Source organism: Budorcas taxicolor, chromosome 7, assembly GCF_023091745.1.
Source record: "Budorcas taxicolor isolate Tak-1 chromosome 7, Takin1.1, whole genome shotgun sequence".
Taxonomy (NCBI): Eukaryota; Metazoa; Chordata; class Mammalia; order Artiodactyla; family Bovidae; genus Budorcas; species Budorcas taxicolor.
In genome coordinates, this window is record NC_068916.1 from 80,705,852 (window position 1) to 80,732,760 (window position 26,909).

The 26,909-nt window shown below is 39.5% G+C and overlaps 1 protein-coding gene across 1 annotated transcript in view; it reads right to left on the reverse strand.

Annotated features, from left to right (window-relative positions):
* ACOT12 (acyl-CoA thioesterase 12) overlaps positions 1 to 22,528 on the reverse strand; it is a 40,553-nt gene extending 18,025 nt beyond the window's left edge. The window contains exons 1-5 of the mRNA XM_052644210.1: positions 22,396 to 22,528; positions 14,646 to 14,715; positions 10,082 to 10,142; positions 6,769 to 6,870; positions 3,758 to 3,893 (exon numbers count right to left, since the gene is read on the reverse strand). Of these exons, the coding sequence (XP_052500170.1) occupies positions 3,758 to 3,893; positions 6,769 to 6,870; positions 10,082 to 10,142; positions 14,646 to 14,715; positions 22,396 to 22,528 (502 nt within the window). The remainder of the gene's footprint in view (positions 1 to 3,757; positions 3,894 to 6,768; positions 6,871 to 10,081; positions 10,143 to 14,645; positions 14,716 to 22,395) is intronic.
* Positions 22,529 to 26,909: the final 4,381 nt, after the last annotated feature.

The following is a 26,909-nucleotide window of genomic DNA, read 5'->3' on the forward strand; positions in this document are numbered from 1 at the left end:
GTTTGTGTGATCTTTGATTATCTGACCCCCTAGATCCTGAGCTCCTTTGGGTAAGGACTGAGTTTTTAAAATCCTAATAGAATTCCAGAATGTAGGTGCTCAGTCAGTATTTATTGAATGAATGAATGGATGGATGGATGAATAAACTTAACTTTGCTGATTTATTCCACGTTCACAATCCTTACTATCAACAGGATATTTTAGGTAACAAAATGATTGTACTGATTCCTACTTCTATTTTTTACAGTAGTTTCCCCAGCCCCTCATTTTCACTTGGTTAGTATTGTGGACTCCAGTTTTTCCAGATGTGTGTGTGGGTGTGATATAGGGTCTCATGGTGGTTATAGTTTGCATTTCCCTGATTAATAATGAGGTCCAAAATCTTTTCAAATGCATGTTAAACTTTCATGTTACCTCTTAATAAAATATCTATATTGTTTGCTTCAAATGTTACTTCTCTCCCATTCTTTTTCTCCTCTCTTCTTGGAACTTTGATTAGATGCCTGTTAGACTTCTTACTCTATTCTCTCTGTCTCCTAATCTCTTGTATAGTTTCCATTTCCTTGTTTATCCATCTGCATTCTAGGTAACTCCTGGATTTACTTTCCAGTTTACTGTCTTAGATGCTGTTTCATTAATAAGTTTTAAATTTTAATTATTTTGTATTCTTTTTGTATAGAAATGGTTTTTGCTTCTTCATCTAATGTTCTAGGTCATTTTCTTGTTCCTACATAATACTTTTGATACTCTTTTATTTCTTAAAATATATTAACCTTTTACTTCAGATTCTTTATGTGGTAAATTCTGTTTCTTTAGTTTTCATTGCAGGCTTCATTCTGTTGTCTGGTGCTTTTCTGAATTCAGGTGACTTACTTTTGTCTTATGATTCTTGTCTAAGAGCTCACATTCCTTGGATCTCTATCTGTGGGAGTTCTTGAGGACTGGGCTTAAAGTCGTGTCTGCACAGAGGATTTGCATTTGTGGCTGCAGATCACCTGTGGGTACTTAACACAGTATGAATTCACACTAGGTTTTACTTGGTCTGTTTCAAGCCAAACAAATTATGTGAATCCTGACACCAAATATGCTTGAGAATGCAGTTGTGATTGAATCCTCAAAGAGAAACAAGTGTTTTTTCCATTCCACATAGGGTTAAGCGGGAAGCATGCCGACCAGAGTTCTCAGAGGCATGGTTTTTCCAGTTGACCCACTGAGGGTATCATTTTGGAGGGGTTTCAGCTCCAGGTCTGGTTCCCTGATCCACCTTCCCACTTAACTGTGCCTCCTGAGCTAGGGCAGGTGCCTTAAAACACTGCGCAGGGTCTACCACCTACAGGGTCCCCCTTAGCAAATGCCAGCTCTTGTGTCTCCTTACACTGCTGCATTTGTGTTTCTGATCATTTGTGGACTTGAAGCCTCTTTCTTAGTTTTCTGCCTGCTGAGATGTGTTTGTAAATATTTTATCCAGAAATTTTAGATTTTTTTCAGACTGCGAGTCCACCATATTGCTGTAATCAGAATTGGATTGCTTCCTAAAGTAATCCTTAAAAAGCATATAAAATCTTAAATTCTTAAATCCTTCCAACTTCTGTCTTTTTTAAGTACTGATTTTGCTAGATAATTTTTTATAAACATCCCAAACTAGTACTGATTGAGATTTTTTTAAGGTTAATTTCTCTTACTCAAATGGCACTTTTTTGGTTCAAAATAAATTAATATAAATTATCTGTACAATATATAGCTAAATTAAAAAAAAGGAAAGGTGTGTAATTGTTTGAATATTGTGTTACCAAGATAAAATTAAAAAAATAAGAAAAGACCTTATACTGTGAGAGACTTTGTAAAGACTCAGATATAAGGCAACTCTGCCAGGGGCCACCACGGGAGATCCCACCCATGACAAGGTCATGTGGAAGAGAACTGTTAAGCAAGGCTTCAGAACTCAACGGGCTCCGTAGGCTTTCTCGAGCATCTACCCCCAAAACCAGAATCTGTTTTACTACTTCATGACTTTCACCAACTCCTCTGACATTAACAGGGGGCTAACCCTGATCACCTTTCTCTGGAGAAAATTAACTTAGGACTATAGCTAATAAGTCTCCTGGACATGAGAGGAATATTTCCAATCAAAACCCCTCTGTTAGCATTTTAGCTTGCTTGGCAGATATATCCAGACTCTTGCAGCTACACATGTGATTATTTACAGCCTCCCAAATGTGAGAGGCACAAAAAGCCTAAAACATAGAGCCTTTCAAGAGTTAAAAGTTATTCGAGTAGTGTTAATGTAGGATTTCATTATTGGGCCAATGCTTGTTGCTAAGTTCCCATATCTCTTATCCACTCTGCACCTGGGAGTGCATTAGTTCACATAGTTGGAAAGTAAGAAAAACAAGTGTAGCCTTGAAATTAACCACATCAGACTTTTGAGCTAATTGGTTCTTTCTTGTAACTCACTGCACCTTTACTCCGTGAGAAATGTAACTTGTTTAATACTTTTTGAGGCTGACATAGATTAGAAATATAAGAAAAAACATTTCAAGGGAAAATAAGTTTTCTGGTTGAGAAGCCTCTATCAAAAGAGGGTCATAAATGTTCACAGGCCTCCAAGGCCAAAAGATAATGTACACAACATTGTTTATGGGAAAGGTTTGCAGAAGAAATCCCAGTTTTGATAAAGACAAAACAGATGTAATGTTTGGGCTGACTCTGTATGACTTTGCATCTTTCATTTCCCTCTATGTACAAGTAAAGGTATAAAAGACCCTTTTCAAAATAAAAACAATGGGCCTCGCTTGAAGAAGCTTGGTCACCCCGTGTTTTTCTTTTTTCTCTTTTTTTCTCTCTTACTTTCTTTTTCAGGCTGATCTCTTGGAGCATAGAGGCTCCCTGCGTTCACTTACCTGCCCACATTTCTAAGACCTGAACGGGAAGATGTTCTGCGTCTTCACTCCCTCGGGAGACCGGGAAGGCACCTGTGGCCTCCGTGAACAGGGCAAACTTCTTGTCTCGAAGTTTTATTGGCTTTCTATGTAAACCAAGGAATATCAGCCTCTCTCTCTTCTATTTTCTTATCTACAATATTCTTTCCTTATCTCTCTCTAAATCAATCGCCGACGCTGTTTTTCCTTCAGGTTCCCCTGGATCCTGTGGGGGCTGGACCCCAGCACAACTCCTTTTCTGATGGATAACTAAAGAAAAATTTACTTGATTCCTATGAAGACATACATAGCATACACTGGGGTACATAGAGCTGTGTACTAGGGCAGGTCTCATGTGTGTAAGGATCATCTAGGAAATGTATGCAGGAATGTATTGAGTATAGGGGACTTTGGTGCAGAAATATGCCTATTTGGAGGTAATTGCCAATCATTGGGGAAATGGGGCACTCCCAGGTTTAGACTAGAGACCAGTCTAGGCTCAGAGCTTTGGCTGTGCACCCATGTTAAGGACAGTAAACAAACCTCATCCTTGGTTTCCAACTGGGACATACTCATCTGGAGGTCAATTTCAGTTCTTGTACTTTGGATGTTTATAAGTATTTTGTCATTCCTCTTGGACAATGTTACATTTATCCCACATTTTTTCGGTCAGGAACTTTGACCTGAATTGAGGTTATTCTGTCTTTGGTTTTCTGTCTCACTACCAGAAAGGATCAGGACAGCAGCAGAATGCACATTCTTTTCAAGTGCACATGGAACCTCCTCCAGAATATGATCACAATCATATAATTAAAGTTCCTGTAAATAGATTTACTAACCATCAAACTTGCCACCTTCCTTCATCAAGTTTTTAAAGGTATCTTCATGTTGTAATCGAACTTTCCTTCTCTCAGAAGCCAGATTGTATTCCACATGATCTTGTTCAGTTAGAAGTGTGACTGGTTTTAATTGAATCTAGAAAAAGAAAAACATTTATCTTTCATTGCCTTGTTAAATTATAAAAGCACAACATGAACTTTGCAAAAACAAATAATATGCCACATTATTTTCTAACTCAAAGTAAATAGAGCATTTATGGATATGTACATTTAATGTACATATAATGGATGTGTACATTTTATTTTGTCTTAATTTTTTCTTAAAATATTTTTAAACTGAAAAAACCAATGTAGGCTTCATAATTTGTTCATATAATATGTGCCTTTAAAAAGTTTTCCAAATATTAATTTTCCCTGATTTAAAAAATTTTCAACAGAATTACAAAATAAACTATTCTTCAAATTAATGAATGAGAGGGACTTTGACGCCACTAAATTCTCATCAAGAAATGTTTTCTACCTTTTGAAAAATTAAGATATCAGAGGGAGAGAAGAAAGATATTCTAGAGAAAGCTGTCATGATGTTCCCTGTTTGGAAATTTCATCACATGTTGGGAACATTATCTAATAAGCAAACTGAAAGAATCAGTATATCAGACTAAAGCTCCAGCTGACCTCCAGAAACCTGGAAATGTGATGCAACAGAAGCAAGGGCTCAAGTTCTTCCAGAAATGCCTGAGTGCTGTCCTGTGTGTGAGTCACCTTGCAGCTGGACTGGGAGAGCTCCATGCTTATTTACAGGCCACGTAAAGGCTGACCCTTGACCAAGATAACGATGAAATAGCATGTGATTTCTAAAACATGGTTAAAGTCAAACTCCCCTGGATGACCTCATCCAACTTGTTTAGGAATGTAATGACTAGTAGCTTATACTGGTTTAACTAATTACATAGCTTTATTTTAGTTGTGTGACCAGTGGGGTGCAGAAGACCACCTGGTAAACTAATGTTTCGGCTTTCCAACCTGCAGATGAAGTACATTTCGTGTGCTGAAGAGATCCCTAAGAACTTTGGCTGGAAGTCTCAAACCTCTCGGATGTCTGCTGTGCTTTCTTTCTCCTGCTGTGCCCTTTCCTTTAGCTTCAGTAAGGCCTTGCACGAGCATACCCTGTGGAGTCTTGGGAAGCGTTCTATGATCTGGCCTGTGTCATTGTTGAACTAGACTGAAGTAATCATTGCCCATCTCTTCCTGGAATGAACTCACTTTGGACAGAGACCCAGGTAGCCCTGTCGGGTCGAACCACTGATTTTTCATGGCTCTCTTAATGGTGTGCTACTGAGTAAGAATTTACCAACTAGAAAATACAGGTGCTTTACAATAAAGGTTATCTGAGCTAACCAATTACGACAGCACTTAGGGCACTTGCTTTCTCAGAAGCACTGTTGGAAAACAGATCTTTAGGCTCAGCAGAGACTAGACTGAAGTGTGGCTATTCTATTCTTATTCCACGAGTCCCTGAAGCTGGAGGTGGGAAATGATGGGTTTTGTTTTCTCCTCCATGTGAAGGAATGATTTGGGGAGGTGGATTCCTTTCTGTCACTTGCTCTCAGATATGAGAACTCTGCAACCACCCCTATATTCTCTTATTCACAAAAGTTTGGAGATTCAGAGGGGATTCCAGGGAAAACAGAATGTTTGAGAAGACCTGTCTCAGTGTCTCAATGATTTTAGTGAACATAGGATCCCTAGGATGCTTTGTCAAAGTACAGATTCCAGACTCCTATACTAGTGATTCTAATTCAATAGGTCTGAGATACAGCCCAGAAAGCTGCATTTTTATAATACAATAAGTGATATGAACTTCAGTTTGAAAAAACCATGCCCCCCAGGCAATGGGGATTTGCTTTGTGGTCTATTTTATATCACACAGAGAGTGGAAGAAGTATCCCACTGTACAAAACTGCAGAGACACCTGCCACCCAGGCACCACCATGGCCTAACTAGGCCCTGGCCCATCTGTGTGCCTCCTGGCCCAAGTGAGGAGTTGCTGGTGACTGCTTCTTTTGGGTTGGAGAAGGAAATGGCAACCCACTCCAGTGTTCTTGCCTGGAGAATCCCAGGGATGGTGGAGCCTGCTGGGCTGCCATCTATGGGGTTGCATAGAGTCGGACACGACTGAAGTGACTTAGCAGTAGCAGTAGCTTCTTTTGGGTACAGGGAAAGCTTTGTCCCAGCTGGCTCTTCCATGTGAGGAAGACTTTTGCAGAGTGAATAGTACTTGTGGAGCTAGGAGAAGCCACTGTGCCCACTTCTAAAGCGATCCTTCAAGTGAAAGATTTGAGTTCTAAATTTAATTATTACATTTTAAAATGCTTGTACTAAGTGTGGATCCTCCCCTAGGTATCCTGGCTCTAAAAAGAAAATCCAAGAAATTATAGTAAATCTGCAGTAGACAAAGGATAAGCTGCTCTGGGCCAACACCAGGCAAGCCCACTGGAATACCCACATCAGGCCAACATATTTCTATTAAGAGTGTTTTTACACCCTATGCCCTGCAGCTTATTTTCAAACTTCAGTAACTCAGCAACTTTGACATTATTCCTTTAGGTTTGAAAAAGTGATTGGACCATAATGCACAATTGGTAGCTAAAATGCTTCTTGCTTTAAAAAATATTTTAACTCAATTTCGAGTTATATAACCACAAAAGAACCAAACCAGTAAGCAATATTTTGGGGAAACTGATATGACCTTCAGACCACTTAAAACACAATGTTTTTTCCCTCTTTCACAAATTGGCTACATCTTTCATTTTTTCTAAGGTAGTTAATACTGTGGTATCATTGCATAAGTATTGGTGACAGTTACAGTAAGTATTGGTGAATAACAAATCTTGGGAAAGTGTATTCCTGGTAAGAAAGAAATGTCCCTTACCTGTAACAATTTTGATGCTGGTAATTCTGTTAATGAGTCCCTGAATTATATGCTAGATACTTTTCAGACAGAAATTTACCTTTTCTTTTCCAACTGGTTTGGCTACAAAGGTAGAGAAAGCCACACTAACAAGTTTCTCAGTGCCAGTGAGCATGTCCTCTACTGTAACCTTGATGCTGATCTACAGTGGAAAGAAAAATAAAAAATTTTCAGTCATCCAGACAACAGATGACACTGCGGCATTCAAAATTCATTTGTGCACTTCACCATTTTTTTGTTTTTTGAATAAAACCCTTATTTTAATTTACTTTTAGTCAGTATCATCCTCTCTGTGATTTTCTATTAAATTGAAAAAAAAATCTCTTCTCTGATTATAGAAAAATGTATATTTACCATGGAAAATTTTGTTAAGTATAAAAATAAATGATAAAAATGGAATCTGACTATCAAGAGTAAATATCACGAATCCCATCACCCAAATTAATAATTACTAACCTTTATATAAATTTTCTTCCAGTGTTATACATATATATGAAATGTGTCTATATGTATATAGATGTGTATGTATATTTATCTGCATACACATACATACAAAAGACTATCATACTGTATTTACAGTTTTATATTATATCTTACAACTTTGGGGCATTTATTAAACATTTTCAAATCCTATTATTACTAAATGTGCTTTTGAAAATAAGATATTAACAAATGCCTTATAGCCCATCAGAGAGGTGTACCACAACTATTTTTAATCTTTTGTCTCAGTTTTATAACCAAGTTGACATGGATAGAATGTTATTTATAGTCATGTTATTTGCAGCTTTGTTTCCTCTTTCAGGAGTTTTCTTTTTTAGGATTAGCGAGAATTGGCTAAGACACTCTATGGTGATAGCACAGTGGACTGGATTTCCCATATGAAGAACTCTGAAGCTTAGGTCCTTATCATGATCACACTCAGCAGAAGTATAGGTAAACTTGGGAACATAGCCCAGAGAAATAATACTATCTTCCTGAAACAGAGGGCAACCTCGCCCTTCTTAGTTCAGCACTGTGTTATCAATGATAGTATCTATTTCTTCATCTTCACCAAGTACATCATGTACAGAAATAAACATCAGTCAGTGAGTCACTTAACTTATGAAACCAAATTAGTATTTGCATGGTAAATGTAAGTTAACCAGATGGTGATTAACCAGATTTAAACCATCCATTCTCAAATCCCAACTCTCACCCACATAACTTTCTACTTTCAGAGAAATAAGCAAATGGAAAATAGACAACTAACAGTAAAAACAAAGCAACAGTTTTGGAGAGTTAAAGCAAGTTTTGAACCTTGTCTTCTATTAGAATAGTTAATACCCAAATGTCTCAAAAACATATGCCAGCGAGAATTTCACTTTTTGTCATGACATAGTAGGTCAGTTTGGAATTACATTGTATGAAAACAACTGGAAAATTGGACCAAGTATAGGAAGCAACTGTTTTCACACATAGGACAGCAGGCAATGCAGAGCTGGATCTCCTTGGAAAGGGAAGATTAATGAGGGGAGCACTTGCCTGGGCTCTCATTCTGTAGGCAGTTCCCAGACTATGACCAAGGAGGGGAAATGGGAAACACTGAAATGAAAACCCAGAAATCAAGATCACGGCAGCTGAGATTGTCCCACAAAGGAAGGAGCTACAAAAGGAAAGAATCTCAGGTATGTGCATATTGTCCCTGTTGAGTGTTTGGGTTGATACCAGTCTGAGCCTGTGTAGGGTGAAATTTCACAAAGCCAGAAAAGAACAGTTTCTGAGGAAGAAACAATTGTAAATTGAGCTCTTGTAAAAATTCCAAGAGTTCACACAGCCCTGGGAATCTGGTGTTCCCTCCAGCCAGACCTCACTGAATAAAAAACACATTCATAGAGACCACATAGGACCACAACTTTGTAGAGGGACTACATTAGCCCTAAATGGGGCTAGTATTTATTTTTCTTCAGATCAGAAATCTATGCTTTCCACTCACTGGGTGTTTGTTATTTTTTTTTCTCTCTTTTCTGTTCTTTTCTTAGCTTTTAGTCAAACTTCCTTTGGAAATTCTGGCTGGTCTCAGGGAAAAGGACAGGAGAAAAGAAAGGGGACTTTCATCTATGCATGGGCTGAATAGAGGGAGAGTACTGTCTCTCAGGAGAAAGGCCAGGCCCAGAAGCTACTGTGTGCAGAGATCAAGAGCCCTATAGTTGAGAATCAGAATCCAGAAGCACTGTTATACTGTCTCTGACACGGCTCATTTTATCCACAAGTTTATATAACCTTTCTGATTTCTTCAAGTTTTTAGTGCCTTGTTTACATAGATACTAGGGGAAAGTGAGGACTAAATTAGGGTAAAGCCATCACCATAGGTATGGTTATTACCAAAACAGTTATGTTATGGGTTGATTTGTGTCTCCCACCAAATCTGGTACCTCAGAATGTGACCTTATTTGAAAGTAGGGTGTAATTATTTAAGACAAGGTCCTTCTGGAGTAGGATGGACCTCTAAGCCCATATGACTGATGTCCTTCTGAAAGGGAAAACGTGGACCCAGCAACACAGGGAAAACACCATGTTCAGATGGAGACTGCGATCGGAGTGGAGCAGGCCACTGGCAAACCACCGGGGTCAGGAGAGAGGATGGGGGCAGGTTCTCTCCCGTAGCCCTTGAAAGGAACCTACCCTACTAACAGTCTGATTTAGGCTGCCAGCCTGCAGAACAGGGAGGCAATCAGCTTCTGTCACTTAAGGCACCTAATCTGTGAAACTTTGTCATGGGAGCCCTCAGATACAAATACATGTCATTTGTGCCCAGAGAGCAAAGGGACCGCTGCTGACCATCCTACAAGTTGCAATATGGGATCCAGGAAATCCTTTCCTGCTATTTTAACCTGTATTAGACTTTTGTGTTTCTGAGAATTTTGTATTCATAACTATAGTAAAGAAAACTAAGTAGATGAAGAAGAAAAGTCTAAGCTTCCCTTCTTGCTCCAATTACTCTGCCTTTCAAAAACTAGTTAATTGTGGGGCTGGTTTTCATCAGGGGTGAGGAGATGGAGAAAAAGTAGAGTTAGAATATTAATAGAGTCAGAATAATTAAGAAATAAAAGCCATACCTGGCAAAGAACCAAGGGTGCCCTTCTCCCTTGTGTGTTTACTTTCTGTGTAAAAACCGTTCATTGCATCACATTTAATTTTAGTAGCAGGGAAACATAGTCTCCTTATTTACCTGTGAGCCTGACTACAGATACAAGGGCCTTCTGAAATTCAGAATCTCATAAACTCTAAGTTATTCCAGGCTTCCTCCTCTGCCCTCTGTAAACAATAAAGAGATGAGCACCAAGAGGCAGTAGTAAGGAAAGCGAGCCTCTTACCTCCATGCTTGTGCTGAATGCTCTACTAACTTTTGCTTTGATGGTTATAACTTGTCCAACTCTAGTGGAAAAAAAAAAAAAAAACCTCAGTAATTCTAGCACCTCCCATTTCAGACTTGAAGATTCACTTAAATATGTGTGCCATCGAACAGTTCCATCTTACCATGTTGATAATGCTCATGCATGAAAAATGCAAACTAATGATAACATATAAGACAGCAGCAAAAACAGATGCAGATCTCTGTAAACCATACATGTGTCAGCTGACTAGCCTTTTAACAGAAAAGGGCCTTTGCTAAGATGATGTGCAAAATGATTTCCAAATCTACACCTTGTACCACAGCTGTTTCCTAAAGAGAAGTTACAACAAACACATGCAAACCTATGCAACTGATATTTTTAAATGTTGGTTAACAAATAAATGGATAGACATACAAGCAAGCAAGCAAGCAAGCAAACAAATGGAATAGCTTCACTAGGTTTATAGGAGCACTCATTGTTGCCAGATGATTCATTCACTCCACATTGTTTCTGGAACTCTGATCATATAACCACAAGTTGTTTCAAAGCTTTTGTGTTTAGGCCCCTTGCTCACCAAAGGGTCTATCCAATTCAAGCCACCTCAGTTTTTCTCCCTTACTTCAGAGGTGAACTGCATTCTCACTGTTCTTCTCAATCTTTTCTTTCAGAGGAAGAAAATTAGATCTCTTCCAGACCCCTTTCTTTACCTGTACCCTTGATCCCATCCCACTCTTAACCTTTCCTCCTCCACCCATGGCCTGGTTTAGGCAGCTCTTTACTCTTGTAGCCTCAGTCTCTGCCCCTTCCTCAACTCCTTATCAGTCTATGAAAATGTTCAAGGCTTTTCCTTTCTAAAAATCTTAACTCTCAAGTTTATTCTACCTCAAGATTCTTTTCTCTTCCCCTCCATATTCAAGCTTCCTATAATCTTTTTCTTTTTCCAGCTCATAACTGAGTTCCAACTAGTCCTGGCACTAAGCTAAGACCTCAGGATACAGTGATTAATAAGACAAGGTTGCTGACATCAAGGAGACTGGTCTTTACTTGGGACACGAGGATATAGATGAAGTGTAATGCTATGAAATTTTTCAAAAAGAAGAAAAAAATCAGGTATTACAAAAGCACCCAGAAGTGACTAATTCTGAAAGTCAGGGAAGAAGTCATAGAAGAGGTAACATCTGAGATGGGTCTTCAAAGATTAGGGTTTTGCCAGGTTTAAAAGTTTGGAGGTTTCATCCCTCATTCACTCTCAGTCACTCAAATCTAGGTGCTGCTTCCACATCTTACTCTTGATTTCTCCAAAGTCAGTTCCTAACAGCTGAATCCAAGGTCTCCTTTCATTTAATAGCATCAGTCAACTTTTCAGGAAACCTTCTCTTCCTTTGGCTTCCAAAATACTTTTCTCTCTTCATTCTCAGTTTTCTTCACTGATTTCCCTTTCTTAATCCATCCCTTAGGTATAGCCATCCCCCAAATTTATGGGTTTTTTTTTTCCCTCATTTTACCCTCTTCCTGAAGACTTGTTATCCTCCACGATCCTATCATCTTTACAGAGATGATTCTCAAATCTTCATCTTTAGCCTGAACCTCATTCTTGAAACTCAGAGCCATATTTTCAAACTTCTTTCAGCAGATTCAACCAATAATTATGGAGGCTCTACTAGGCTGAGTGTTAGCTACCTAAACACATATTACCTTATTTAACCCCTACAGTTACCATGTGAAAACCCAAACCAACATCCTTAAATTTGTTCCTCCTTGACTTCCTAGCTCTAGTAAAGTTTCTAGCAAACGTTTTCAGTAATAGCACGAGGTACAGGGTGAGTCCCTCTTCAAAGCTGCTGTAGTACTTTGTACTTATATGCTACTGAAATCTGCCTCTCTGCCTGTCAGACATTGAGAGGGGGAAGTATCTTGCCATCTTGCATCTTTTTCATCTCTTGTGATCTCTGCCCTGCCTTTAACAGCAGGAGAAATTCGTAGGACTTGGTTCTCCACCAAACTAAACTTCTGACACTGAATTGTCAAATAAATGGCACGGCTAAAATCCCAACTAAGTAAAATCAGTTTCATAGCATGGCATTCAAGGCTTTCTGTTACCCAGCCCCACACTCCTGCTAGGGCATCATCTTAGCACACCGGCCTTTCCTGAGCACACCCACTTCTTCCCAACTCAGTGCTCAGGCTCTTCCATGTGCCTCATCTTGTGAAGTCTTTTCCCTATTCATCAATGAAAATCTATACCTCATTTAAGCCCATATTAAATACTACCTCCATCATGAAACACTCATTGATTCTCTAGTCAATGTGTACCTCCCAGGACTTATATCTCACCCTAGGCATGCATCCTCTATTCTGATGACTATGTATTTGTCTGACTTTCTTACCAGACTGAATGGCTGCCACACTCCAGAATTTTGTCATAATCATTCACGTATTCTCTTGAGCCTAGACCAGTACTATATGCAATATATATTTGTGAGTTAAAAATATCTAATATGGCTTTTAACCAAATTATATGGCTTTCTATAGGTAGCTTTCAATTTTCTTATTTTTTAATGGTGTGGGTCCCATGTGTTTTAGTGGCCACAAGTCCTTTCTGATAGCAGAAACACAACATAGTACAAATGGCAAACTACAATTCGATGCTGAGATTACTTGTTAAGTCTAAGTTATAGAATTTAGGGTTGGAAAGTATATAATAGATATTTTATTGTAACATACTGTTGGCTTTCCTAAGCTTAATAATGGTGCTTCAGTGTATTCTCAAATAAGTTTGCATTTTCAGTAATCTGTAATTTTGTTGAGATAAAGACACATGTCAGCTTTTTCTACTTGAGGGAAAAAAATCACCTAGTGTCTGCACTGAGTCAGCAGGCCTTCATCTGTATCTACAGATCTTCATCTGTATCTGTATCTGTCAAAGGCTCTTTCAGACACTGCAGCAGACTATGAGAATAAGTGTCAGGAGATGTTCAATAAAGGTTGCTGATCACAAAGATAGAAGAAGTGGGTTGGGGAAAGCACTGGATAGAGTGTAAGAAGATCCAGGCTGTAGGTGCCCTCTGACCTTTGGCTGGCTATGGGGCTTAGGCCTCGGGTTCTTATCAGTACAAAGATGACTGCATTGAGTTCTAAAGGTCTCTCTATATCTACGATTCTAATGCCTACCAAAAATTTCTTTTGGATTAGCTTTGATGGTATAATTTTTTATGCATGTGGTTTTATTTAACTTAATTTTGTTTGCATATAAATGGATAAGTGCCAGATAGATAAATGTAAGCTGAAGATTGGAGAGGTGAACTGGGCATCTCAGTGGACAGACTCCCTGGGGTTTGAAAACTGGTGGTAACTACGCCATGGTCCTTGAGAAGAGTCCTAGACTAGCAGCAGACAATCTTCTCTCTCCCTTTTCTTTTTTTGTAAGTTATGTTTATGTCTTTTAGGATCAAGATATTCAGAAAGAAAAAGAGATACAAACATAAAATCAAATAAATAAAACTATACGACCCTAGTTCATTAGAATTACTAATACGACCTCTTAAAAAGCATAATTCCTAATCCTGCCACCAGAAAGGAATAGAAATAATGACCAAACCTGTATCAGTGAACATGTTAAACAGGGAGACAGTGAGCAGACACAAAGTGCAGTAAACTGTATAGGACAAAAGACCAGATTTCTGCAAGAAATAAATTGCAAGAGAAAAGAAGAGAAGGAAAATTGTATGTTAAAGGTCATATCAGCCATATTGGTTCTTGATTTAACAGACAATTGCATAAATTAAAAAACAAAACAAACACTTTTTAAGACTATTGGGAATGATAGTTTTTGTTAATGGTATTGTGTCTGTGTTATTATGTTTTCTAAAAGAGCCCATGTTTTTTAGAAATATATATGAAATATTCAGAGATGATTATAGGATTTGCTTAAAAATAGACCAGGTGTATGGGGGATTATGGAGGGGTATTGATGAAACAATATCATCCATGAATTGATTATTTTCGTAGTTAGGTGTTGGGTCCTTGGGGATACATGGTACTATTCTCTCTTCTTTTGTATATGGTTGAAAGATTTGTATATCTTGAAGTTTTCTACAAATAAGAAATGGTAAAACATACACATTCCCACATATAAAATGTTTTTCATAATTTAACATCCCTACTGAGAATAATTAATATTTACCCAACAACCTAATGATGAAATTCACCATTATAGAGATACTTATTATCATTAATTATTCCTAGTAGAGGAAAGAGCCATTTAAGAATCAGCTTTTAGAAATCCTGTAATGCCTTATACCAAAAGGCATTTAATGCTGAGAGTTATTTCTTAATAAATCAGGGCTATAAATTTTACACTAAGAGTATTTACTAAAAGTAGGTCCTGAAATTATTATTATCTACTGATTTACATTGGCTCAAATATTAGTTATTAACAAATTGGATCCCTGACTGCAAATGAGTAAGCTTAGGTGCCACAAATACATGTTATAAATGAACTAATAAGCCCAGGGGAAAGGCATGATAAAGCAATGCCACTTACCTAGCTGTTGCTTCAAATTGTATGTCATCCACTGAGGCTGTGACACAGGAAACGCCAGCATGTTTTTCAGCTTCAAAAAATAGGTTAAAAAAAAAAAGAGCTGGATTAGTTATGTTTCAATACTTCAGCATGCAGGAAGAGGAACAAAACAAGTGGGTTTATTCTAATAACTCACCCCTCTATTCAATACAGGACCACTGTACCCACACTTCTGAATGAACTGGATTGATAACAGTTCCTTTGCTTGAAAAGTTATTTTTCTACTGCATGAAAATTACTGTACTTCCTCCAAAGTTTTAACTTACACTCTTTGATTTGAAATTCAACACCAATACCCTGCATATCTAGCTACTTGAATAGTAACTTCAATAAATTGGTGTCAACTTTAACTATTTTGTCAAGTACTACCCTTCTTTAAAAAAACAATGCATCAGAGCTGTATCTATTGTCCCACGTAACCAGTAGCTGAATATATTTAAACCACTTAACCAGTGTAAGCACTGAACAGTATGGAAGACTTCAAGGTCATATCCCAAATCAGATAGAAACTTGTCTCGGCATCAGAGAAATAGAGATGGGCATGTAGTAAGTATTTAATCATTATTTACTTATTACTACTAAATCCATATGAAATTCACTTGCATTAACTGTGCTGGAGGAGGAAAGCATTGAGTAGGGTGAGAGGTTAGGAAGGAGCTCCAATTATTTCCATGGCCCCTGTCTGCATTATTTAATTCGTTGAGTTTTTTTTTTTTTAATTGTTGGTTTTACTTTATGTAAAAGTATCAGAATTTGTCCCCTTTGGGAAAATTTTTGACATGTGTTTTTTCCAGAATTTCATTTTGAGGAACAATTAAAACCTAAACAGACTGACTGCATTAGCTTTTGAAAGAAATTTTAACTCCATTTTAATTTTGCAGACTTCACTCCTAAGTGCCATATTATGAAAAAGAAAGAGAGAGTGAATTATACCGAATCTGCATTCTCTGTGTTTAGAGGATTATTTTAATTGTAATATACATTGACAGTCCCAGATAAAGAGATATGATAAAGTACTCCAGAGAGCAAGTATGTGAAACATTCCTCCCTATGATCTAATTCTGTAGAAAATGGGACATTCTGGTTTTACTCACTGGAAGTAGCTATTCTTCCAAATATGCACATGACCTAAACTGAGTTACTAGAAAACTAACCATAGCAGAACTGTGTATGTGAGTGATGGAGAGGGGAGAATGGGCTTCCCAGGTCTGAAGTTCAGTTAGAGAAAGGACACATAAAAATATTAGACTCTAGAAATGCACAAGGTGGGCTCAGTGTAATTCAGTATATCAAATATTTGTTAAATTCCCATTGCTTTTCAGACACTTTGAGCTGAATCAGTCCTATCTTTTAATGAGTCTACTCAGTGACAGAGACCTAGCCATAGTCAATGCCCTTTTTCTGGAGAATGATTGGGACTCTTACAAATATATGCTGTAAAATGTTGACTACATTCATTTTGGTTACCTGACATGAGGGAATGATATGTTTATTAAACTACTCTTGTTGATAAAGTGTAACACTGTAGCCAAACAATTTGGTAACCAACACGAGTTACCAAATTTTGAGTGATTTAAATGATGACTGAAGTGCAAAAAAAGACTGACTTTTTATTGTATATATTGGGCGTCTTCTATGTGTATGTAGCACTATACCAGGTTGCATTTAGGGATCACAAAGAACCATAATCATAATAATAATTATCATTTATTATTGGTCTGGCACTGAGCTAAGTATGCATATTAATTACATGAGGTTGATACTGTTAATAGTTCCATTTTACAAATGAGGCAATTTTGGCTTAGAAAGATCAAATAGATTGTTCCAAATAGTCATTTTGACTGTAGAAGCAATAGGAACTCTGAGAAAAAAGACCAACCAAGGAATGTTCCCTAGAGAAGTTCTTGGCTGAATATGGGCTTTAGGGACTCAATTGCCATGGTCTATATTATAGACTTTCAAGGGCCATTAAATTAAAAATGAAAAATTAAAATATGGGGAACCAACATAGGGCCACAAATTTTACGTGTGATCATTTTTCTTTGTAAGTGTGACAGATATGAATTTGACAGGACCAATCTGTTCTGGTTCTTGGTTTTAATTGTCCTTCATGCAGTATGCCAGTAAAAGTGGAGGACCCCAAAAGCTAGTTCTGATTTCCCGGGAAAACTGAGAGAAGCTGAGGAATAGTAGTAGCTAAGTGGAAGTAATCCAGGAATGATGATTGATCAAAACGATGGTGACTTCTTCACTCCTTCTTTTAACTAATATTGATTAAATTCTTAGGCTCCAAAATCACTGCAGACGGTGACTATAGCCACAAAATTGAAAAACGCTCCTTGGAAGAAAAGGTATGACAAACCTAGACAGCATGTTAAAAAGCAGAGACATCACTGCCAACAAAGGTCCATATAGTCAAAGCTATGGTTTTTCCAGTAGTCATGTATGGATGTGAGTTGGACCATAAGGAAAGCTGAATGCCAAAGAGTTGATACTTTCAAATTGTGGTGCTGGAGAAGGTGTTTGAGAGTCCCTTGGACAGCAAGGAGATCAAACCAGTCAATCCTAAAGGAAATCAACCCTGAATATTCATTGGAAAGACTGATGCTGAAGCTGAAGCTCCAGTACTTCAGCCACCTGGTGAGAAGAGCTGACTGTTTACAAAAGACCCTGATGCTGGGAAAGATTGAGGGCAAGAGACGAGGACAACAGAGGATGAGATGATTGGATGGCATCATTGAACCAATGGAGATGAGTTAGAGCAAACTCAGGGAGATGGTGAAGGACAGGGAGTCCTGGTGTGCTGCAGTCCATTGGGTCGGAAAGAGCTGGATATGAGTTAGCGACTGAACAACAACAACAACCTTTACTGCGCCAACCTCTATGTAAGATCCTGGAAATGTAAAACAGCCACTGTCCTTATTCTCATGGAGTCTAGTGGAGAAGCCAGACATTAATTAAACGAATACATAATAACAAAATAAGTTAGATGAGCTGAAGAATACATGGATATTTTGAGGGTCTGTAACTGAGGAACCACACCTGGGTGGGATGTCAAGGAAGGTGTCCATGTGGAGAGGATGCTTGAAGTGAGATCTGAAAGATGATCAGGAGTAGAAACAGATGTATGTTGTGGAGAAGGGCACAGAGAAGGGAGGGCTTGCTGGATGAAGGCTTTTGTGGAAAAAATGAAAAAAGCAACAACATGAGTAGGTAAGAGAAGGCTGAGGATAAACCAACAGGGCCTTGAAAGTCTTGGCTGACAATTTTTATAATATTTAGTATTAAAGATATTGTTTCAGCATCTTTGGGCCTCCAGACGGGGCTAGTGGCTAACTCTTAATAAAAGTGGAAGTGTTAGGTGCTCGGTCGTGTCTGACTTTGTGACCCCTTGGACTGTAGCCCACCAGGCTCCTCTTTCCATGGAATTCTCCAGGCAAGAATACTGGAGTGGGTAGCCATATCCTTCTCCAGAGGATCTTCCCAACTCAGGGATTGAACCTGGTTCTTATGCATTGCAGGCAGATTCTTTACCACCTGAGCCTTGAGGAAAGCCCTAATTCTAATGAGGTCAGTGGCTAATTCTAATCCTTGTTTTCCTATATATCATAAAGTGTTTTTCTCTACTTTCAAAATTTTCTCTTCACCATAGTTTGATGATGATGTCCATAAATGTGACTTTCTTTGTATTGATTTTGCTTGGTGTCCTATGATCTTTTTGAATCTGTGTATGTATGTCTTTTACCATATTTGGGAAATTTTCATCTATTATTTCTTCAAATATTTGTTTTTTTCCCATGCCTTCTCTTGTCTATAGGACTTCAATTATAAAAGGCATTTTATGCATTTGATTTTTTTCATAAATCCCAGACATTTTATTTTTTAAATTCGTTTTCCCTCTGTTCTTCAGACTGGATAACTTCTATTGATCCATCTTTATGTTTAATAACTTTACTCAGTCACCTCCATTCTTTGTTTAATCCTATCTAGTGAGTTTTTAATTTAAAATACTATAATTTTCAGTTCTGGAATTTCCATTGAGTTATTGTTTTTATAGTTTCTATTTCTGTGCTGAGATTTACTGTGTCTTTTGTTATGATAATATTTTTCACTGTATTCTTGAGCAGAGTTATGACTTGGGTCTCCTGCGTTGCAGGCAGACGCTTTACTGTCTGAGCCACCAGGGAAGCCCCAGAGTTATGACACGCGGTTTAAAAAAAAATCCTTGAAGCTTAATTCCAGCATTAAGTCTTCTGGGGATTGGTCTCTACCGACTGTCTCTTCTCTTAAGAATGGGTCATGCTTTCCCGTTTCTTTGAATATCAAGTAGTTTTAGATTGTAGCCTAGTTATTATGAGTGATATGTTATAGAAATTGTGGGTTCTTATATGATCCTCTGAAAAGTATTGTGCTTTTTTTTTTAATTGGGTAATTTAATCAAACTCACAGTATAAAACTCTGTCTCCCTAGAGATGGGATAGGCTCTTTTAATTCTTTGGCCTCCAGGAAGGAAGTCTGGAGTCTGCCTGTACATACATGACTCAAGGTTCACCAGAGAGCTGAGCAAAGATTATAAATATATTTTAGGGCTCTGCCTCTCTGGCTCTCTCTTGTCTTGAATTTTCCTCCTCATATTCCAGTAGCTGTATTTCCCTCAAATCCTCTGGCTCTTCAAATCAGCATGTCTATGGGTTTCCCTCAGAAATTAAGCTGGGAGAATATTAGATTCTTTCTAAGGAAAGAAGATCTTAAAATTATTAAAAACAAAGCAAACAAAAAAACCAAAGCTTCTTAGCACCTTTCTGTTCCTCTGAGAGTTGATTCCCAAATGTTTTAAGCCTACTTTTGTCTGATTTTCAGTTCCCTTATGTGGCTTTTATTCAGTGTTTGTTCCAGAGATTATAGTTGTTATCTGTGTGAGATATTTTTCTAATAGGAGATACTTACCATGTTAGAAGAGTAATTTTTATAGCCTTTGGTAAGGAAGACAGTGGGACAAGATGAACAGAACAAGTGACATGATCAGATAAGCACCTTCATAAAGTACTTTAGATGCAGTGCGGAGAGGAGACCAGAATGAATGGAGAAGACCAGTTTGGAAACCACTGCTGAAGTCCACATGAAAGATGATGTTTCTCCTGCACTAGGTGGTGGCAGTGGAGGCGAGCAAGATGCTTGGGTTTGAGAGATTGCTTCAAAGGAACACTGATAAGACTTGGTTCATAGATTAGAGATATGGAGGGAGAAGCAAGGTACAGAATCAAGGATGGTTGATGCCTAGATTTTTGGCATGCATCAGTGAATATTTGGGTGCCATTCCCGAAAGAGTGAACCCTGGAAAAGATACATAAATGAAATAGAGAAGGAAATGTGAGACTGAGATATTTTAAAATATGGAGGGTGGAGAATGACTCATAGATGGCTTCAAGCCTCTAGGATTAAGATACGAGAAGAATAATGGGGCCACAGACAGAAATGAGGTCTAATGGCAACATGATAGTGAATGTATTTAATCTTCCTTTAAGTATTGAGAAGGCATTTGGGAATCTAGCAGTGCCTGGGTGTCATGCAAGTACTTTGGGGCCACAGTTGTGATCATTATTTGTCATAGTAATGTGTCTATACAGAAGTGTGGGTCACTAGGAACTCTGGTTGGAAAAATGCCAGAAAAAAAGTTTTTTTATTATTATTACTCCTATTGTATTAAATATAATGCCATGATGGAGCATTTCTCTGCCAAATATTCAGTTACACCTTGGCTATAGGTCAGTTGGGAGACCCTGGTTCGATTCCTGAGTCAGGAAGATGTACTGGAGAAGGGATAGGCTACCCACTCCAGTATTCTTGGGCTTCCCTTGTGACTCAGCTGGTAAAGAATCCACCTGCAATATGAGAGACCTGGGTTCAATCCCTGGGTTGGGAAGAGCCCCTGGGGAAGGGAAAGGCTACCCACTCCAGTATTCTGGCCTGGAGAATTCCATGGACTATATAGGTCCAACTTTATCATAAAGGTTTAAACCAACTTTATCATAAAGGTTTCTTCAATATTGTATTATTAATAATATAACTATTAAGGTCCACAGTAATTGGTTATCAGTTGACTCCTGTTGTGGTCTGAGTTTCCAAAGATGTAAAAGCATAGAAATTTTTATGAAAATTGCAAGAGGGCAATTGTTCCCTCATTATAGGACAGAAGCACTGAGTGCGGTAACTTTAAAAGTCACTTCAATATTCACATGATGAATTCGGTTGCCATGGAAATAGGCATCGTTATTATTAGCAACCTCCATAATTTCTATACTGGTTTCTCCTCCATGTGAATTACATTTGTATTCATGTCGCCATTATTATGCTATTATAACCAACCTCAAATCCTGATTAAAACTGTTAAGACAGAAGCCAAACATTCCTATCAATAAACAGAAATCAAACAGACTGGCATCGGATATGACTGAATTTTGTGGGTGGTTAACACACAGGGGATTAGAAATTGTATGAACACTCATTGAGGAAAGCAGGGATTTGTAATTAGCTGAGCTTTACTTTTGTCCTCTGTAAAATAAGAATCCTGGAATACGTGATCTTAAGCTCCTTCCAGCTCTAATATTTTATCCTAACATAGTTTACTTAAAATGTACATTTGCTGGGTCTATTAAGTGTTGTATGCAAAGCCTGGCTTCCTAAATAAGATTGCAGGTTCTGGACACATCCATTCAGTTACCCATCCATATAATCAGGAGGTTTTTGTTTGGTGCTTACTAAGCATTAGAAAACTAGCTTTAGTTTACATGCTAACTGGCCAGTCAGGAAATCAAAGGTGAACATACTAATACACAAAGTAATTGCAGATTGTGTTAAGTGGTGTGAAGGAATTTGGAAAGGGTGTTGTGACAAAAGTGATGAAAGGGTGAAGTGTACAGCAGGTGGTTAGGATAGACTGCTCTGCAGAAATGAGGTTTAGTGGAGATGGAATGCAAGGAAGGGCCAAGAGAAGAGTGCAAAGGCAAAAAGAACAGCAGGTGCAAAGGTCCTTCGTGGAGACTACACGAGGGCGTGGAAGGCAACAGACTTAATTCAGAAGCAGATATGGGAGATGGGTGATGTATTGAACTAGGCATTAAAGAGATCTGCAGAAATGTAAGCCAACACCGCTTCTCTAAGTACATTTATGTTCTTGTTGAAAATAGTTATTTTACCATAAAAATATGTAATGGATTTTTGTTTTCAAAAGAATTATTTTAAAAATTTTCACATATGGTAAATATGCATATGAAAAAAGAAACCACATGAAAGTTCTCTTGGGGCCTCGCTTATTTAATGGGATAAAAGACTTAAGAGGTTTAAGAATCACTGGTCCAGGACTTTCCCAGTACTGGATAAACAGTCTCAATCATTATTTCCCAGCTGCACAAGGCTTAAAACTCTGTAAATACCCTCCTCTCCTTCCTTCTCCCTTCTTACCCATTGCGGGTCCTGGGGTGGCGCAGACCCGCACCCCACTGCCTCAGATCTTTTGACATCCTGACCTCTGCCTTACTGACACCAGCGTTCCTGCATCTCCACATCCCAGCCCGCTTCCCGGGCACTCTCTGCCATCCCGGACACTCGCCTACCCAACACACACTGGGCCCCTCAAGTAGGGCTCCCCCCATTCCGGATCCCCGGCACCCCGGGTCTCCCTGGTCTTACACCCGCCTTCCAGCACTCCTACCCGCCAGGCAGGCTGTGGTGTCGATCCACTTGAGCAGCTGTGCAGCGCTCAGCTCGCCCCGGGCGTTGGCGTGCGCAGGCTGGATGGCCTGGCTCATGCGCACCTCCGCGCGCGCCGGCCGCTCCAGCTCCATGGCTCGTCAAGAGTGCGAAGCGACCGGGCCTAGGCGCCGCCTGGCCACCGGCCGGGCCCGCCCCAGCTCCAAAGGGCACTGAGCCGCTGTCCCGAGCCCGCATCCCGCGCCCTGGCGCACCAGGAGGTGAGATTTAAGGGGCCAGGAATGTCGCGAGGAGAGTGAAATGGAACTCTTCACTGAATCCGGGGCGACCGAGGTTGGCAAAGCTGGAACCAGCTCGGGTTTCTCACCTGTAAAGGGGAGATAGCCCTTATCTCAGAGGACTGTGCAGAGAATTAGTGAGATGAAGTACAAAACTCACGGGCTAAGGGGACATGGGTGTTTGCCAAGTAAACTAGTGAGGTTACTGTGCCTGCCTGAAGAACTTGACAAGTGATGGGGAGTTAATAATTAATTAGTTACATTTTCTCCAGAGAAAGGTAGACCTTTCGCTTTGGAAGTTGATTTTTAAAGTATTTGACTTTTCTTTCTTTTTTTTCTGCTGTACACTGCCAGGTAGGGTGGGCAATCACTCCTCCCATCCCTAGTTCAAAATCCACCTTCTGGTTCTTAGAATAATATAATGGCTCAAAAAAAGCCGCTCTATTATTCATCATTTTGTTATGAAATTACTCCCACAGCCAAACACAGAAAGAGGGGCTGATTTTTGCTGGCATATCAGAGTCACCCAATAAGGGAAGGCAACCTTTTGATTTTAATGTAGAGAATAAACTGTTGCTGCATTGCAAATGAGCTCAACAGATCCCAAGAGAAGTTCTGCTTGATGCGAGACAGAATCTAGAATATTAAATAAGATTTCTCATTGTCAACTTTTAGCACACATAAGCTTTCCAGAGCTGAAATCAGTGATTCTGCAGGGCACTCCCCATTAGGGAAACAGTGACACCAGAAAACCTACAACATATTATAGAGCCCTAGACGCCATATTAGGAGGACTGGCTGCATCTGGGAGGGCATGCATGGGTGAGGAAATGGGTGCCTAGAGGGGTGTGTCAGGCAGGCAGCTGATGTAACGGAGCAGTTAAGGTTGTTGAGCACCTGACTTGAACTCAGGGCTCCTGACTTACCACAAAGTCTAATCGACTCCAACAAATCAGTGCTGCTTTTCATCCCTTTGCAGATGGCCTGCTAAGCCCCAGCTTGGAGCATCTGAATGGAGATTCTGGTAATTTTGCTTGTTTTTTAAAAGCGCTTTTAACATAAGAGAGGAATTAAGGAATCATGGACATGGTAGCTTTTCAGGATCCTCTGTGGGTAGGTTTCTGTCCCATATGAGCTTAAGAATTGGATGCATTCAGTTGGGTAAGTAGGAAGTTTGACTTCTATAAAATGACTATTTTCTAGCAAAGTAAAACTTATGCTTCCAGGATGGTCCCCCTACATGTTGATTTTCAAATAACAGTGTTATTAGTTTTATCACTTTTGTCATTCCTCATTAGAAAGTGCCTCTAGAGTTCTTTATAGCATCTTGGCAGCTTGGATTATTATTCAGCAAATACTCACTCCATCTACTGATTACTCCACGGGAGGCACTTACTGGTGTGTGGCTTGGCCATGTGACTTGCATTTTATAGAATGTGAGGAGGTAATGGTGTACCTGTTTGAACCTAGCACTTATTTTTAGGGACATCTGACCTCTGCAGTGAGAAGACGCTGTGCCTGAGCCACTGCCCCACGAGCATCTGGGTGCCGGGCTGCATTCACGTATTGCAGAGCCATTCCAGCTGACCTGCAGACTTGCAGCCTGAAGCTGAGCCATGCAGCAGACATGCTGAATGGGATTTGACTATTTATTTTTGTCTGTCACTGTGATTGGGGGATTGTTACACAGCAATGCCTAACAGTTACATGTGCAAATTTCATTTATTACTATTTTAGAAAATTTATTAAGTTACTGGAAATAAAACATGTGTTTAGGCTGGGTTTTATTGTTTGGGGTAAAAAACAGTGACTAACATAATAATATGTATGTACTTGCTTTATATGTATACTTTACTTTCCAAAATGATTATCTGGAAAAGGACAGCATGTGTCTGTATATGTATGTCTAGGAATTTATGACTAAAGAAGCAAAGTACACACAGTTACCATTGTGCTTTGTTACATGTATTATCTCCTAATTAGATGTCTTGATTATGGTTTCTTAGCTTTTGTTGGTTTTGCACCAATTTTCAGTTTCATAGCCTCTGCCTGAAACTACTGTTCTTACTTTTTTTTTTAATAGCATCCGCATGTGTGAACATTTGCTATAGCCTTTATCTGTCGAAGACTTCTGCTGTTATGTTTGAAGAAAAGGCTTCCATTTTTCCATTTCTGTTCAGAGGCATCTTTTGAAGATGAGCTGGCTCTGAAGCCAGCTTGATTTTAGAAGGTCATGTACAAGAGCAGGGGAGCTGTTCGGGAAGAGTAGACAGAGTATGATAATCACTAGAATAATAAGAACATCTTAGGATGCTGGAGTGGAAGGGAAATGAGGTAGTCAGACCCCCGCATTCCGGACATGAGGAAATGAGGCATTTACCCTGGGTCACATTGCAAAGTTAATGGTCAGGCTCTGAGAAAACTGAGAACAAGGAGCATGAAATATAAGCAAAGGGAAAAAAAAGTGCTTCCCCCCAAAGCGAACCCTCCATCAGAAATTTGAGAGCAAGCAGTTTATTTGGGAGAAAACTGCAGAAGGCACTTTGTAGGAGAGTCAAAGTGTGGTCCCCAGACCATCAGCGTCATCATCACCTGGGATTCTGTTAGAAATGCAGAATCGCCCCACCCCCAGCTTGCTAAGTCAGAAGGTGAAGGTGAAGTCGCTCAGTCGTGTCCGACTCTTTGCAGCCCCGTGGACTGTAGCCTACCAGGCTTCTCCGTCCATGGGATTCTCCAGGCAAGAATACTGGAGTGAGTTACCATTTCCTTCTCCAGGGGATTTTCCCGACCCAGGGATCAAACTCCAGTCTTCCGCATTAGAGGCAGACGCTTTAACCTCTGAGCCAGAAGCTGCTTATTATTCCAATTCCCAAGGGAGTTGTAAGCATATTAACCTTTGTGAAGAACCTGCCTGAGTTACTCCTCCCAGTGAAGTGGGAGCTGGGATTTTTATCCTCCAATTCCCACCCTTCACTGCTGAGGGCTGCTTCCCAGCTGAACTCCTCAGCACTTCTGATTTCAGGGCAAGAGCAACTCTTCGCTGAGAGCTGTGCCTCTGGAGGGAGAGAGGAGGCTCTCAGCTTGCACTGAAGCTGGGATGTGGAGTGGTGAGGGGCTGCTTTCTGTCCTGAACTGATGTTCAGAGACTTCCCAGGGGCAGCTGGGAACTTTTTCTTCTTATGAGATGAACCCCAGGCAGAGGGTCTGGTAACAACATATTTCGTACAGAGATGAACTTTATTAGCTAGCAGTCTCTATCTCCACCTTTGGTATAGTTTAGGAAAGGTGCCAGCTCAATGTTTTCAAATTCAAATTTATAGGGATGTGGTTCAAAGTGTAAATATGAAATTTCTAAACAAAAAAAAATTCAGAATTGGTTTCCATATATTTCAAGGGCCAGCTTATTGCCTGGAGCGTCGTCTTTGCTCCTGGACCCTCTTTTTGGGGTCACATTGACCTTAGGAAATTGGATTGTCCCATTTAGCATCTGAAGCCTCAGGCCAGCCTTCCTTCTGTTTGTTCCCATGTCTTCTGTGTCCGAAGCTCTCAAACAAAGAAGCATTAGGTGTACAAGCCAGGCAGGTGTCACCTGATGTGTGGAGTGCAGCACTTTATTTTTTGAACATATGTATTAAGCCATGTGTATTAAGTCCAGTTTTTTTACTTTGCAGGGTTTGCTTGGCCTCACCTTCGGGAGGTGCAGGAGTAAAGAATCCGCCAGCTAGTACAGGAGAGGCAAGAGACACAGGTTCAATCCCTGGGTCTGGAAGATCCCCTGGAGTAGGAAATGGCAACCTACTCTAGTATTACTTGGAAGATTCCGTGGACAGAGGAGCCTAGCAGGCTACAGTCCAGAGAGTCAAAGGGTTGGACACCACTCACCACTGAGTACACACACACAAACACACATACACACACACACACACACACACACACACACACCTTCCCAGGACCTGCTCAGCGGAGGTTCCTGGATACCATTGCCACCGCTTGACAATTTGCTGGCCTCCAGGGTCTGCTTTCCAATATGGAGTCAGCTTTGTATCTCTGGAATAGCCCCACTTGGTCATGGGGTTTAATTCTTTTTACATGTTGCTGAATTCTCTTTGCTAATATTCTGTTAAGGATTTTTACATTTACAATTTGGGAGAAATTAGTCTGTTCTCTTTTCTTTACTGTCTTTGGTTTTGGTGTCAGGTTCATAAAATGAATTGGGAAGTGTTCCCTCTGTATTCTA